The sequence below is a fragment of the Ptychodera flava genome, chromosome 13, assembly GCF_041260155.1.
Source record: "Ptychodera flava strain L36383 chromosome 13, AS_Pfla_20210202, whole genome shotgun sequence".
NCBI lineage: Eukaryota > Metazoa > Hemichordata > Enteropneusta > Ptychoderidae > Ptychodera > Ptychodera flava.
Genome location: NC_091940.1, coordinates 599,297 through 616,331, shown reverse-complemented (window position 1 = coordinate 616,331; position 17,035 = coordinate 599,297). Strand labels below are relative to the sequence as shown.

At 35.4% G+C, this 17,035-nt stretch overlaps 1 protein-coding gene across 2 annotated transcripts in view; it reads left to right on the top strand.

Moving 5' to 3' along the window:
- LOC139148629 (sodium leak channel NALCN-like) overlaps positions 1 to 17,035 on the top strand; it is a 548,532-nt gene that overhangs the window by 45,712 nt on the left and 485,785 nt on the right. For both annotated transcript variants that reach the window (XM_070720114.1, XM_070720115.1), the window contains exons 3-5: positions 4,970 to 5,053; positions 12,996 to 13,135; positions 13,996 to 14,124. In XM_070720114.1, coding sequence (XP_070576215.1) covers positions 4,970 to 5,053; positions 12,996 to 13,135; positions 13,996 to 14,124 — 353 coding nt within the window. The remainder of the gene's footprint in view (positions 1 to 4,969; positions 5,054 to 12,995; positions 13,136 to 13,995; positions 14,125 to 17,035) is intronic.

The window sequence follows — 17,035 nt, the reverse complement described above, 5'->3', positions numbered from 1 at the left end:
GCCCCCAAATTGGATAACACCTTCTGAGACACTGCACATCAGCCCACATTTAGCAGGATCATCTCAATTATTGTTTATTTGCATATTTGAGGGTTATATGTGTAGTACTACTACACGGGTCAGTCACAATCAGGGTGCGCTAGATGATTTTCATTTGTTATGGACATATATCTGCTATTCAGACTGATATTATATTGCTTTTTTGTTTCTGATAAATAGTAATAGTTGTAACTAACTTGGTCACATAAAGAAATGTTGCATATATTGTGCAGATTTGGTTGTACATCCACAAAAATGCCTTTAAAAACTGTAAAAAGAAGCGTTATGCTGTTTCACTTAAAAATGTACTTAATTTCAAAATGTTTTTTGGAACACAGTGTTAAAATTGTGGAATTTTTAGCTTACATATGTTATTTCAGAATACCTAACCTTTCTTTCACAAGTTATTTCATGTGATTATGTGCATCGGAACAGAAACTGTGGTATTTTTACCAAAACTGTAACATCGTTATGTTTTTTGTGTTTTATGACCATAAGTACATATACCTTTAGTTTATATGTAGAAAAATGGGTAAAATATTGTAATATTGAATTTAATTCCAACCTCAACATCCATGGCAAGCATTTTATACACCAAAATTAAATAAAATTGCATATTGTATTGTTTTGTGAATAAATGAAAATGGAGATCGTTGTGGTCGGAATTTCTTGTAGCGTCCGTGACACACTCATATCTTAAGGACAACAGGAGTTATAAAAGATCTGATGTCACAGGCCTAAGTGTCAATAGGTGCCTACCTTAAATAAACAAATTATATAATTACTGTCCCTTGCATTCACTATTAATATTCCTAAAATATGGAAATGTAGCATCCGTGACGGTGTAGCGTCCGTGACGGTGTTTACTACATAGTAATAATTAATAACTATTTAAAACATTTTAAAGCAGTTAATCCACTGAAACATATAAATACTAGTGTGTATTGTGTGTACATACATGGAGTTGGGTTACAAAATGTCTTCAAGGCATAAAATTGTAAATTTGCACAAAATTGATTTTTTTAAAAGTAATAAAACACTCAAAAAGTTATGTTGAGCCTCAACTGTAACACTTAGATTGGTGTTTTTTAAGAATGCAGTAATTATATTGAATATGTTATTAGAATTCTAGTGAAAAGAACAATGAATTCTGTGCTGTATATGCATTTATTATTGTGTATTCCATTTCAATTCATTATGTCACGGATGCTACAATAAAATGCAAACATTGTTTTTCAGATTATAAGCCAATCTAAATGTGAAATAACCACCACATTTTATTGTTTTGTTATCACATTTTGAATTTTAAAAAATCAAGGGGGTAAGAAATGACATTTGTGTTAACTCTGTCTCCACCACTTTCACATATTATGAAGGCAGAGAGTACGAATGTAAAGTTGGCGTCATCCTCATCCTCATCCTCATCCTCAGGTGACCTTTCTAGCTGACGCTAAAATGACGCTACTCAGCATCAGCTTCAGCGTCGTATCCAAAGATTGCGGAGGTTACGCTACCCGATGATGGATAAATGATAAAATTCGCCCATAACTTAAGAAAATAACAACTCCATTCTTTCTCAACTTTCTTTTGAATCCTAAAACTGGTTCGCAGGTAATATTTTATCATTAGAATATCTCATATGGACTAGTTTTTTGGAAATGTTCGTAATTTTTAGTCCATGGATCCGCGGATGTGTTTGTTGGTATCCTCTTAACTCTTGTGTTAAGATTTTCCAAAAATTGGTGCAAAAAAGGTATACATGGTCCGAAATGTGTAAAAATCGCCACCATGAGAGGTGATATGAAAGCCCTAATTATTCAAAGGACATATAAACAATTAACTTGTATAACTATGACTTGAGGCCTGAAAAGTCAATGTATTAAACATAAAACATGAACTTTAAGGAAATTAAGGGCTAAGAATGTTGCATTATAACTACAACGTGAGAAACGGATATTGAGAGGAGAGGTAACTAAATATTATGAAATGCAAATCCCACTGTGTTTTAATTAACATTTACAGTGATATGAAACTTGGAGCACATTTTTAAAGTCGTTTTTACACTTATCATTCGATCAGACGCATTTGGGAATAATAAGATCTGACTCAGGTGAAGCTGATGCTGTAGCGTCATCCTCATCCTCATTTTCAAGTGACATCTGAGGCTGAGGATGAGTATGAGTATGACGCCAACTTTACGCTCGTCAGAGAGTACAGATATATTATAGAACAGAGGTCAAAGGTTGGCAGACTACGTCTCAGATCTCCAGCCTCACCTAGGTGTGTGTGTGCCCCATCCTGACAGGTGTTAGAACAGCTGCAAGCCATTTGGATTTCTTGGGTGGTGTGTCAGATACATTGTAGCCAATTTTATTGTGGGACCACAGGTCAAAGTTTAACAACCTGTCCCTCTAGCCTGATCTAGGTGTCTAGTTTTATCTTGGTTTACACTTTAAGTAAGGCACAAGCAATGTTCACTTCTGTGTTTTTTGACGTAATAAAAGTTATTACTGGTATAGACATTGTTCACATACTCCAACTGATTTTTGCAGTAGTTGCTATAGCTTTCTTGTTCAATTTACAGAAATTGTCAATGTTTTGACACAATTTTCACAATTTAAATGTTTGATAGAGAAAGGTTTTGGAGAAAAGAGAAAGAAAAAACCAGATTGCTAATTGCTTTTTATATTTCAAATTGACCTAACTTTCAAGTTGATTTTGGTAGCGTCCGTGACAAAATTACATGTCATACTAAAGAGAAAATATTTTAGAAAGAAGTTCATTTTGATTACACTGAATGGTATTAATATTGTTGCTACAGCATGGTTAATTCATGACAATAAAACTTTTAAGTACAGCATACCAGCGGAAGGACATAGAGAAGTTGAAAGTCCTATTAAAAAATATGATCAATATTGTTGTATTTCTCACTAAACTTGAGGTTGTGTTTATTCATGGCAAAATTAAGTAAATCATACCAAGTATAGCTTATTTTAATGCCAATATGCATCTTTGATATTGTAATAACATAAGAAAGCATTAATAAATCATTGTTTAAAATTTTATTATGACATTTGTGTTTAATGTACAACATTTCTGTAGCGTCCGTGACACTGCGTCGACCATATAAAACAATGTGCACTGTGGTAAAACTAATGACGTTTGCTTCACTAAATTTTAGGAAGATATGCCCCATACCATAACCTTTCAACATATTATTTAACTGGACAGTTATCATGAACTTGAAATTTTGACCTAAGTGACACACTCTAGCGCACCCTGATTGTGACTGACCCAACAGCAAATTTGATGAATTTTTGTACAGATCTTTAGCTCTCATAATAATGTACAAAGATATTTAGCAGTATTATGTTAATTGATTGTTCATTTGTGTATTTGACGAACTTTCATGTATAGTGTGATATGTCAAGAAATGCTGCAGAAAATTTGATGAATATTTAATAGTAATAAAGATGTTGATTTCAAAGTGTTGTAATTGCATGCAAAGAGATGTGGAAGTATATCATGTCAATTAATTGCTGATTTGCGTATGAATTTTTGTAATTGGGCTGACATGGTAAGAAAAACTTCACCAAAGTTTATGAAACTTGGTATAGATGTTGAGCTCACATTGCTTTAACAATGAATAAAAACTTCTCTCAGTGTCATATTAGTTAATTTTAATTTGCATATTTAATTAATTTCGTGATAGTTTGATATGTTAATTAATATAACACCAAACTTGATGAACTTGTTACATCTCACAGTGCTGTAATAGAATGCTATAATATTTAGTAGTATAGTTTAAATTAATTGCAAATTTGCATACATAATAAATTTGCAGTGTTAGGTTGAATGTCAAGAAGTACTGCATCAAATTTTATGGAAAATGGTACAGGTGATAATTTGCCAGTGTTATAATAGGATACAAAAAAGTTTAGCAACATCCAGTCTATTAAATTGATTTATTTAAAGACCTTTTGTAATAAGGGTGGCAGGCAAGATTGGCTTTACGTTTCCACCACAATGGTATGGACCAATTCCTGTGGGCCTTCTACCAAACTTTTAGCGGAAATTGCAGTTTATTCCTATCTTAGCTTCAATTACTACTTTCAACGTTTATTTCATTCATATATCCTTAACTTACTGGATAATTTTTTGATCTTAATTACTGTCAACTTAACTTTGCTACTAATTCTAACCTCATTATTCTTCCACCACTGTTATACTTTATAATCCCAAAATTTTTCAACTGATGCATACATGATTATCACTTTACAAACCATTCACAAAATAATATGTTTTTTGCTTTTTTCTCCATATATGCATTATACATGTCCCTTTTCTCACAAAAATGGGCTTAAAATTGCGATGTGAAAATATTCTTTTGGCAATATGTTGCATATTGACTCTGCGGTCTGTCAAATTCACAGTGATTGAGGTTGTTGTTAAATGCCAATAAAACTAGGTGGTCATTATGTCCCATGCCGTTGGCACTATTTTTTTGGGTGTCAGGGCATTTTTTGATGTCAAAGTGTGATATAATTGTATGTTTAGTGCAAGTTATTAGGAGAGAAATTTATTGAAACAAATCAAGGAGACTTTGAGATAATTTATGTTGCTGCACATGTGGCATGTCTTTGGATGTGTTCTTACTAAAGTATTAGCTTCATAGAAGAGTGTCACTTTCGACTGTTTTGATCAATTTGTGTGTTGACTCTGTAGATGTGGTACATGCCTTAGTGGTTTTGTAACAGTTAGAACAGATCATGAACGTTACTTCCCAAAAATGTTGTGAACCATTAAAAAAGAATAATTTTAAAATGAATACTCACAGTGATTTTTTATTTTGCAATTAAATTTAAAAAAAAAACTTGCCCCTTTATTTTATTTCGAATTCCTTACTCATTTGGGGATTTTATTTTCACAGGGAGAAATTCCTTACCTGAAGGATGGCTGGTGTATATTTGATGCTGTAATGGTTAGTTCTCTGTGGCTGTCAGTCATTTTGCAAGTAAGACTTCCTCCATGAAATATTTGATATTTGTTTGGTTAAATTTAGTCCCCACGGACACCATCCCGGGGGATTTATAGGTTTTGTCATGTCCGTGCGTGTGTGTGTGTGCATCCAACCATTCACGCAGATATCTCAGAGATGCCTGAAGTGATTTCATTCAAACTTGGTTCAAGGATTACTTCTTATGTCATACATATGCACATCGATTTTTTTTGTGATACAAGCCAATATGGCTGTATGGCAGCCATTTTGATTCCTGTATGTGATGTACACAGCCAATACTCAGACGGTTTTTGGCCAATTTCTTTAAAAAATGGCACAAGAACAACACACTGTAACTTTAATTTGGATATAACATTATTTTTGCAATATGATCTACTTTTGCTACCATGTATGGTGTCAATTATATTAAATGGTGTTTTAATTAATAAAAAATGAGCCACAATACGACAGATCTTGTACTTTGTACGGGGCAAAATGTGGTAAGTAAGTGCATAATCTTTTGCATGTTGTTTTTGTTGTATGGAATAAAAATTGACCACGAGAATGAAAGTAAGCTCTTGAAGTTTGCAACGAAATTACCCCAGATTCGAATCTGAAATTTGCTTACTTTCTTCATGGCAGTTCAAAAACTCTTTGTTAAGTCATTATTAGACACAGTTGTGTGAAATATTCCTTTTTCTAGTGTCTATGATTGTACTCTTCAATAAAAATGAACAAAACAGATGTCAGCCGCCTTTTATGTGGAGAAATTTCTTGTAGTGCAACAATGAAGTTTGCTGAATCTTAGTATGAATGTGAATCCATTTTCAATAAAGCCATTACGTTATGAGCATGGACATTATATGAGGTATCAATTTGTCTACAATTTTTGCGGCGATTGGCTATCAATACTAGGTACGCATAGTTACGGATCATTCATTAATGTGTGTATGGTAGTTGTGTATTGGATAATTTGTTTATGGCGATAAAAGAAGGCATTAAGTGAAACTGACAGTGGAAAGTACAATGTGGCACGTAGGATGTGGTTGCTTCACCATTTGTGTACTGTGCAGTGTGCATGTGTATGTACACTTGTCAATGTAGAGTATAGCTTAAACGGCTAGAGTACCCTGTCTGATTTTGAATAATTTTTGCAAAGTATTTTAGCAGTATTGTTAAGTTGATGATGCCCACAATGCGAACATTTGCAGTATCATTGCAATCGCCGAACTTGGGAAGCAACGCACTAAGTTTTCTCAAACTTCACGTAACACGATAATGTGTGTGGATTCCAAAATGCATTAAGGTGCGGAATTGTGTTTTATCATTTTTAAAAAGTTTAGCTGGAAGTTTAGAAAGCTAATTTAGAATTGTCTAGATCTAAATTTAAATTTACTAAATTAGTCAAACTATCTGATTTTTAGCCTGTTTAAAAATCGTTCTAAACTTTCCACATTAGCCCACATGCAGGTGGAGTTTAGATCAGACCTCCCAGGCCAAACTTTAACTCGATGATATATCTGATATTTAGCCAATCTAAATTTATTTTACTAAGTCCGACAGAAACCCCAAGCTAAATCATAAATGGTATTTTTGCCTCCAAGGCACTTTTTGATTGGAGGCAATGACTCCCTCTTTTACTGCAGCTAGGAGTTGGCAGCCTGGCCGGCAACAGTTTGATAAAGCTATTAACTTAGCTATAAAGCTATTTCATATATATACATACATGGCTTGGCTTTGGCTAGGACCTTCCATGAGATAGTGTGCGTGATGTTGTTGTCCTTTAGCGTCCAAATGTGTTTACTGAGTTCGGTGGAGTTTCTGGAGCGTACATGTCGGAATGATGTAATGTGGTTTCTGTATCTTGTCTTGAAGTCCTTCTCTGTTAGCCCAAGGAACATTTCTGAGGTGTTGTTGTCTGAGCGTGTTACTGTGGCTTGGTAGATGATGGAGGCTTGAAGGCAGTTACCGTCAAGTGGGCTTGTGTCTTTTTGTCGGCAGTTGCATGTCTTGCTGTTGTTGGTCTCGGTGGTATTGTTGTTGCGATGTGGTTTCAAAATGCGTTTGTTGTGGCTGTCGATGATCTGCTTCGTGTTGTTTATGGTGCTGTAGCTGATCTTTATGGTGCTTCTGTTGAATATTTTTCTGAGCTTGTGATTTACCAGAAAACATTTGTCTACTGAGGAAAGGAATCTCTGTCCGATGTTGGTGCTTACATTTTTGCTAAGTGGGAAGGTTGTACCAGATGATGTTGTTTCTTTGCCTGTTTCTCCTTTTGTTTGTGGTTGTCGGCGCGTATCGTAGAGTATATTGGTATCGGTCAAATGCTTTTTGATATGGTTGGGTAGCTTGGTTGAAGGGGGCTTGGTCGGATGATAGGTTGGAGAGGCATTTGCTGATTCCGGCTGGTATATTCTTTATACTGCTAGTATGGTGGTTGCTTTCATGGTGAACGACTGGAGTGTGGTGTTAGGCTTTGTGTAGGGTCAATATGTGTTTGCAGCTAATTTGAATGTGACGTCGAGGAAGTTGGCAACTTGTATGTTAACTTTGATTGTGATTTTCAGCCTGTTCTTTCTGAAGATGTGGTAGATTTCTTTTTTGATGTTTTCTGTTGTTCTCGGGGTGGCGTCTGAAATGGCTAGTCCGTTGTCTTTGTAAAGGACGAAGTCCGAGGGGACTTATGGTTTTGGTTCTATCCATCTGTCCGTCCGTCAATCTGTCTGTCCATACAGATATTTCGGACATGTCTGAGCCAATTTCTTTCAAACTTGGTACAAGGATAATGCACTATGGCATACATATGCACGTCCATTGTTTTGCGTGTGGCACGCATGATTAGTGCTAATTTATATAATTAGTGATTTTTAAAAATAGAGCTCTGTTTCTTAAGAGATTGCACCAAATTTGACAAAACTTTGTACAAATGTTGGTCACACACAGCTCTAATAGCACATAAAGAATAAAGACATTTGTCAGTAGTGTGTCAATTAATTGCTAATTTGCATAAATTATGAATTTTCATAATTCCACTAATATTTTGAGAAATACTGACTCAAATTTAATGAAACTTCTTACAGATGTTTACATACCAGAGCTGTTACTTTGGGCAAAGGCATTTGGCAGGATCATGTCAATTAAAAGCTAATTTGTATGTTTGATGAATTTTTATAATTAGGGTGCCAAGAAGTCAAAAAATACCCTCTCAAATTTGATGAAACATGGTACAGATGCTGACATACCAGAATTGTAACAGTATGCAAAGACAGTTAGCAGGATCATGTCATTTAATTGCTAATTTGCATATTTTATGAATTTTTGTAATTAAGGAAATATGTTGAGAAGCACGACAGCAAATTTGATGAAACTTGGTATAGATGTTGATCTCAAAGGGTTTTAATAGCTAACAAAGAGATTCAGCAGTCTCTTGTCAATTAATAGCTAATTTGCATATTTAATGAACTTTCCTAATTAGTTTGCTATGTCCAGAAATATTGCACCAAATTTGATGAAACTTCTTACAGATGTTGATCTCAAAGTGTTGTAGAAATATGCGAAGACATTTTAATCATGTCATGTCAATCGATTGCATATTTGCGTATTTAATCAATTTTTATAATTAGGCTGATACGTCAAGAAATACTTCTTCAGATTTCTTTAAACTTGGTATAGATGTTGAGCTCATCTTGCTTTAACTGTGTATATGGACATTTATCAGTATCATGTTAATTTATTGCTAATTTGCATATTTAATGACTTTTCCTTATTAGTGTTATACGTCCAGAAATCCTGCATCAAATTGTATGAAACATGGTACAGATATTGATCTTCCAGTAGGGTAAAAGTGAATGGTGACATCCTGTTGATAAATTATTTATTAACTTATTTAATGACCTTTTCTAATTAGGGTGTCACCCCAGATTGGCTGAATAGGGAAACAATATTTGTAATGAGAGATCTATATTCTGAATGACAGCACTAAATCTGATGACACTTGCTACAGATGTTGATCATACAAAGATTTACCAGTCTAAAAGTGATTATTGGTAAATGACTAGTATGAACTATTGTTGTGCCTATATAAAGGCCCAGTAGCTGTGACTGATCTCAAAATATCCCCCGTTTTCCAAGTTTTCTTTGAATAAGACTCTTTAAAGACCGAAAAAGTGTATTACACTGTCTTAAATGTTGAAAATGGAATGTAAATTCAAATGTTTTAGCATCATCTTAAATTTCCTGCCATTTTCAAAAACTAATCATGTGACAGAGAAAATAAAGATTTCAACAAAAATGTTGGCCATTGTGTGTTGTGCATTTAAATAAATGGCATCATTGGAAACGGTAGCCGACTGGTTTTGTGTGAGGCCTAGCAGCTAGGCGATGTTGCCCTGAGTGTGTGGGGGTTCAAATCCCGTTTGGGTTATAGTAAAAAATGTATTTATTTATTTGTTTCTTATATGATTATGATGTGTATGTGCAGAAAATACTGCATTTCTTGTATTTTCCCGTGGGGTGCCATTTTATGAGTGCGGCACCCGTTCGTTATTGAACCTGTTAAAACGCGTAGGATGGTTCAAATCAATGAGCATCAATGTCCTTCAGTTATAACATTTACACGAACCAACTTTAGTTTGAAAATAAAATCATGAAAAAATTTGCATAAAATTCACAGCTATTGTGGCTTTATTTTTCAGTTGTTTGTTTACACAACTACCGTATATCAACTGTTTTTTCTTTCATTTATGTATGAGGTTGCTTTTAAAACAGGTAGCATTAAAACACTTCCACATTAAATTCCATTGTATGACTTTTAGGCTCCCATATATGCATATGTATATGCAAATGGGAGGTATTCTTAAGGTGGGAAAATGGGGATTCTGTGTGTATGTATGGATGGATGGATGAGTGTCCGTTAACAATCTTCGTAATTGGTACTGAGGGGCAATCTAGATTTTGGAGATGTGACTTTATTTCAAATCAAAATGTTTGTGTGAAAAATATGCAAATGAGATACAAAAAAGTGAAAATCATTAAAGATGCTGCTACTCAGGAACCATTGGGCAGAATGTGTCGATATTTTGTGCATAAGGTAGGTAGCATCAATCCTTTGCACAAATGCCATTTTGACAGGGATATCTTTCATATTGTATATTTAAGATTTTTTTTGATCATTTTATATCTACTGGAACTAAGAGTATATAATGTGGTGATTTAGTAAGCCTTTGATATGATAAACTGAATTTGGTGTTGAAATGCGGTAAAAAATCTTTAGAAAACATCGCTGAGGTGATTTTAATAGGTTTGGTTTCCAACAAAATATTCCAAAATGTTTTCAATCTTTGAGAGTATCAAGGTTGTAAATAGTTGTTGACACACTTCCTGCCATCTGGTCATGCAAAGATGATCAATACAAAGGGGTGTACCATTTGATATCCTTGATGGGGGGTTCCTGGTAGATTTGGGAAAAAATTTCCAAACAAATGTCTATAAAAAATCAGCCAGAGAAGGTTTGACAAAAAGAAAAGGAAGGAGAGTGTGGAAAAAATGATGTACAATGGAAAAGATAAAAAAGATAACGTACCTCAGTCATCAATCTTCCAGACACCCCCCACCCCAACGATATCAAATGGTCCACCTCTCGCAATTAAATGTGCAGTGTATAGTGTAAGATGTCAAGTTCACTGATGATTTGAAAGGAATAGTCAAGTTCACCACAGTTGAATTTTTAGCTACTATATACTGTAGTCTATAGAAGCTATTGGGATGGGTATCCGTCCGGCGTCAGTCTGTATGTATGTATGTATGTATGTATGTATGTATGTCCGTTTGTGAGGCGTCCGTCCACTCAAATATCTTGAGAACTGCAGTACTTACTGATTTGATATTTGTTGTGTAGATGAAAAATATGATTTTGAGAAACTATTTTTTTTAATTTTTTGATATTGTTGATGCCAAAAAAGGTGTTTTTGGTGAAAAATCTTCTTCTTCATAACCGCTGGTCAGACAGCTTTTTTATTTGGTATACAGGTCCCTAGGGATAACCCAACTTAGATTTGTTCAAATTATGATGAAATATGCAAATGTGTATTTTTAAGGAATTTTTTTGTTATTTTTGGTCAAAATTTGACTTACATTGTATGTAATTCTTGTACTGTACAAACCCTATCAATTCACCCGGAAAAAAATAATTAATATGATTTTAAATAATTGAATTAATTAGGAAATCATCAAAGTCAAAATAATTTTAGTGTGGAATTATCAGAAAGTTCAACTTTTTTTGACAGTTCATAGTGAAATGCTTACCATCTTGGAGGATTAAAACATGTGAAGGCAACTTTCCTGAATCCCAACTTTGATATATTCTGAACCACCATTTATGTTATCTAAAAGAAATTGCTCATAATAGTTTGTCATGATAGGGTGGTCAAATAAATAGAGATAGAGAAAGTTTTAATTTCCATTTATGGTTGACTTGGTAAGGATAAAATAAGATTACTTTTTGAGGAAAAAAATAGAGTGGTCAATTAAAAGAGTGGTCAAAGTGATAGGGTTTTTATGGTAAAGCTAGGCTGTAAGATTCCTCGTGCTATTTATAGCAATTATGCAATCTGTGTAAACAGTGCAATGAAAGTGTTACATGATTCCTTATAATGCTTTTGATGACCTTGAACTTCTTAAGTTACAAACATTTGTCTCTTCAGTGTGCTTTCTCTGAGTACATACAGTCTCAACTTATTCAACAGAACTTACTTACAATGTTAATTTGAAAGTTAAAATGTGCTTGGTTAATAGAATGAAAATACTGATATTAAAAAATAACCAGCTCAAGATTCTTTATAACCTGACAGATATGCTGTTTTATTATGACGTAAATCTTGATTTAAGCAAGTCTTGTTTACTTTAATTAGAATGTAATTAACTCTTATTTATTTGCTATTATAGACTAATATTCTGATGAAATATGCAAATCTGTATTTTTACGGAATTTTTTTCCATTTTCGGTCAGGCCATCCTGAAATGAGCTATCAAAGATATCCTCCTTCTTCATCAATACATGTGTCACATAAGGTTATTCTCTACATAACACAGCAGAGCTCTGTCAACTGTTGAGTCGCTTGTTTTTTCAAAACCGCTGGTCAGACCGCTTTAATATTTGGTTTACATGTCCCTAGGATGACCTTAGTGAGATAATTTCATACAGTCAGGAAATACTTAATTTTGTATCCATGTCTATAGTAGCTTCAGGGACTTTGGCCCTATGTTTTAACTTATCTCTTGTGTCATCATCCTTGTGTAATTGGTTAAGTTGAACGTTTTTCCAAATATGGATGCACCAGTTATACTGGAAGAAAACAATGTTTACTTTTCACTGTAGGGTTTCTGAGTTAATGATTGTATATTGAAATCTCACCATGTATCTGGTGTATGGGCAGAATGTAAACATTGGTTGCATGTTATGTAGCTCAGTCTATGTCAAATATTGTTCATGAAAAATCAAGAACAGTTTGCTGTGTGCTTGTAAAAGATAACATATTTGTCAATACATAAATTGCCTTGCAGATTGATTGTCTTAAAAATTATCACAGAAGTAGAAAAGGACAAGAAACTAATCAAATTGATGTAACATATTCACCCTGAGTGCCTGTAGGCCTATATTTGACTATTTTATCATAACACTCAGCTGTTTGTTATATCTTTATCACTCTCCTTGGGCCAAGGCACACTTTGGGGCAATGTCATCACTCTGTGCCAGTCTGTGCATGTCTGTCTGTCTGTATGGACCGGTACGGTATGTCCATGTTTCATACAATTACAATTGTTGGCTTGTTTTGATAGCTATATGGGAGCGAACAGTGACATTGTCACTATTTTATATACATCTAGTAATAAAGGAATTAGACTTAATAAATACTGTTATTAAAGATCAACTTTTTGGTGTGCTTTTATGTGTGACAAGGTTTTCCAGATGTCTGACGTCGTTGAAGCATACACTCCCCTTTCTATTCTACGTGTACCAAGACCACTGATTTTAATGAGAGGTATCAGAGTTTATTTGAAAGTCCAACTTCCAAAGGCACGAGTTAATTCCATCTTTCGGTAAGTGTAAATAAGTACCGGTACATGTTTGTATGCTACATGCTTCTTGGAGACAAATGTGAATTTGAATTTTTCAGGAAACGAAAATTGATTGAAGTACATGAACTCAATGATATTTATTGAAATAATGACAAAATCTGCAATTTTGTATTTTTTGGGCAATTTTTCAATTTTTGGTCAAAAATGTGTTTCTCAAAAAGTACTGGTCTGATAGCTTTGAAATTCCATATGCAGGTTCCTACAGATCAACTGAATGTGATATTTTGAAATTATGATGAAAGCTGCAATTTTGTATTTTTAGGGCAATTTTTGCCATTTTTGGTCAAAAAATTTGTTTCTCAAAAACTGCAAGTCGATAGCTGTGATATTTGGTATACAGTTCCCAAAGGATTATTGTAATATATGATTTATTGAAATTATGGTGAAATCTTCAATTTTTATTTCTTCAGGCATTTTTTGCCATTTTGGGTCAGAAAATTTCATTCTCAAAAAACTACTCGTCAGATAGCTTTGGTTGACATGTTCTTAGGGATGCTCCAATGTGATATATTCAAATCTTCAATCGTGTGTTTTTGCAGTTATTTTAGTTACTACTTTTTTCTGATCACTGAAATAAGCTATCAAAGATTTCCACCTTCTTCATCAACATGTGTCAAAAGTAGTTATTCTCTACATAAACACAGCGGAGCTATATTGGCCGTTAAGTTGCTTGTTTTGTATTTTCATTTATTTCTCTGTTTTAGATTTCTCGTTATGCATGTGTATACATACGTGTTTGTCAGTCACCATTTTAATTGCTCAATGTTTGGATGTATAAAATAACTTGATTGATTGATTTTCAAATTCTTCTTTTTAAACAGACGGTCAAGTCAGCAAGTATGGAGTGTTACTATATTTTATGTCTTTTTTCTCACTCTCTATGGTATACTTGGAGTTCAGATGTTTGGAAAATTGAACTACCACTGTGTTCGTAATGATACTGTACTACGGTAAGTGTACAACACTTCTGCTAGCATAAATTTTAACCTTGTTAATACAGTGAAACCTGTCATTACGGACACCTGACAAATGCTTACACCTCCTGCTTATGGACACTTTGTTTATTCCAAAATGGTTTTCTTTGTAAATGATAGGTCCGCAACCTGATCAAAGAGGACACCTCGAAATTGCAGGCAGCGGACAGCTGTTTGATACCAAATTTATGGTTTCTATTGAAATCAATCTGGCAATTATGGACAGCTAGTTGACACGTTGCATGCTGCGGACACTTGTCACTCCTCTCACATTTCGGTAGATCAAAGTTTTCAGCTTTTCATAAAAACTCAGGACGGACAAGGTGATAACTAAGACAAAATGTGTGGTTTCTATTGATATCAACTTGACAATTACGGACAGCTACCGGTACTTGACACATTATTGCTGCGGACACTTGTCACTCACTTCACATTTCGGCAGATCAAAGTTCTGAGCTTATCACAACTTAGAAAGGACAATGTGATGACTAATTTCGAATAAAGAATGTTGGACCATCAACACATTCCTTTTGTAAAAGCTACTGAAAGAAGCGGCAGTGAGCCACTTTTCCTTATTTACAGCTTGCAAAGTGACAGAATGGTTTCCTCCACGACTGTTGGTAATTCGGCTTTGCGTAACGCCGGCTGCGTCCGTAGTTTACACTCGTTCTCATCTATCATCGAACGCGCAACTTCATGTGAATGTTGATACATCTCATGAATTCATCAGTGTGTTTCCTTTGAAACTTTATGAGTTGATAAGGAACTTCCTAGGAAGATTTCAGACGCCGCCGCGCCGCGCTGGCGACAAGTTTACAAGTTTATGTAAACATAAGATACACTGTACGCAAACGACTGACGTGAACGTCATATTCCTAGCTACGTGAATACGAACCTTTACATTTAGCGATTCGTATGAATTGTTCAAAAACAATGGGCGAAGTTTTAGCCCGGTAAAATGTGTGCGCGAATTTCATTTCATTAATACGACAACTAAAATGCGAATAACAGATCGCGGATACAAAAATAGTTTGGGCGGCAAAGTTGAGGGTTGCTGCAAAATTGTACAACTGCCGTGCACAATATATTACACACTTCCAAAATGCAACGTGGTTTTCCGACACCATTTCTGACGCGAAGACGCATCTGAGAACTTCACTTGAAAGGCGTTTCTTATGGTGAAATTGCATCGACGACCGGAGTGTCTAAATCAAAAGCGCACAGTATCTGCTGCAAATACGAGAGAACAGGCTCCCTTAGTGATAGACCAGCGCGAGAACATATTAAAGTTGTCGACAACATTCTCCAACATATCGAGTTCTATGAAAGGCGGCAACCAAGTATTTACTTGCACGAAATCAGAAGGTAACTTCTTGATGGTAACGGGTGTACGGCCGAAAACGTACCATCGCTGGCGACAATTCACCGAGCGATAACCGAATACCTGAACATGAGTCGAAAGAAAATATCAAGTCTTGCTGCCGAATCGATGACTCCAGCTATCGGACAATATACACTGGATTTCATAGAAACTGTTTCTGATTACAATATAAATCAAATTCATTGGTTTGACGAGTCTTCAGTGATCAGAACTACAGGCAATCGTCGTTTTGGACACGCAGAAATCAGAACACCGGCAGTTCAAATACAACGCCATGCCATGCATCGAACGCTACGTACGCGATCAACATCCTTGTCAGTGCTACGGGTGTCGATCATTCCGATGTGATCGTTGGACCATCAAACGGGTTGGAGTTATTGAACTTTTTCGATGAGGCGTTCGAGTTGAGGCTGTTCGAGTTACGGATAATTTTGGAAATCCTTGTTTGGCCGTAGGTGACTGTGTAATAATTATGGATAATTGCGGTTTCCGCCACGCCCGATATGTTGAGCAAAATCTCCAATGACTATTGCAGGCGAGAGGGGTTCGACTGATTACCAGCCACCATATAATGTTTTCAACGTTTGCGAGCCGTGTTTCAACTATATAAAGAGCGAGCTGAGATCTCATCAAGATTTCGCCTACAGGTTCACTGAACTAGCGACTGCTAATGCCATAGCAAACATTACTCCCGGTGCTTGTCGTTTCTTTGCGAGAGAATGTGGTTACATTTGAAAATGGGACCGTCATCATTCATAGTATCGTCACTACACGCACGTACATTTATGCCGGGGTGAGGAAATGAACTAGCGCGATGTTGACTCTCAAAACGAACCTGCGCGATGTTGATTCTCAAGGAAATTTCGGGTACATTTTTTCTCTCTTGAAATGTGAATCTTTCGTATTTCACAAAAGTGTAAGAACGTTTCTCTGCCCGAAACTGATGGCGATGTCCCATCCTGAACGTAAATCTTCGCCTTTAAAGTTCCACCTCGGCATTTTAAACTTTCACTTACTAGCTTTCATTCTCATGAATTCACCCTCTCTTCATGCATGTACACGGATGTTATCTTTTGTGCACCATAGTATTGGAAGTGAACGTTAAACACAAATTCTGATGACATTTTCATTTACAAAAGTCATCGGCACCATGGACAAACCAACAAATTTAAAGTTCGGAAAAACTCGAACACCGCGGAAAGCATGGAGCGTTCCAGGGACAACTGTGCATGCTCTCAGCGAAAATAAATGTGGCGCGCGCGGATGATGCCCCAGCATGTTTTATTTGTTGGCGCCGACTTGTCTGGAAGTCTGTAGCAATATTATTAATTACATCGTTGAGGCGGCAAAATCTTCCAAGGAAGTTCCTTATCAACTCATGAAGTTTCAAAGGAAACACACTGATGAATTCATGAGATGTATCAACATTCACATGAAGTTGCGCGTTCGATGATAGATGAGAACGAGTGTAACAACGGTGTGAGAGACCGTAGTTTAGCCAACTTA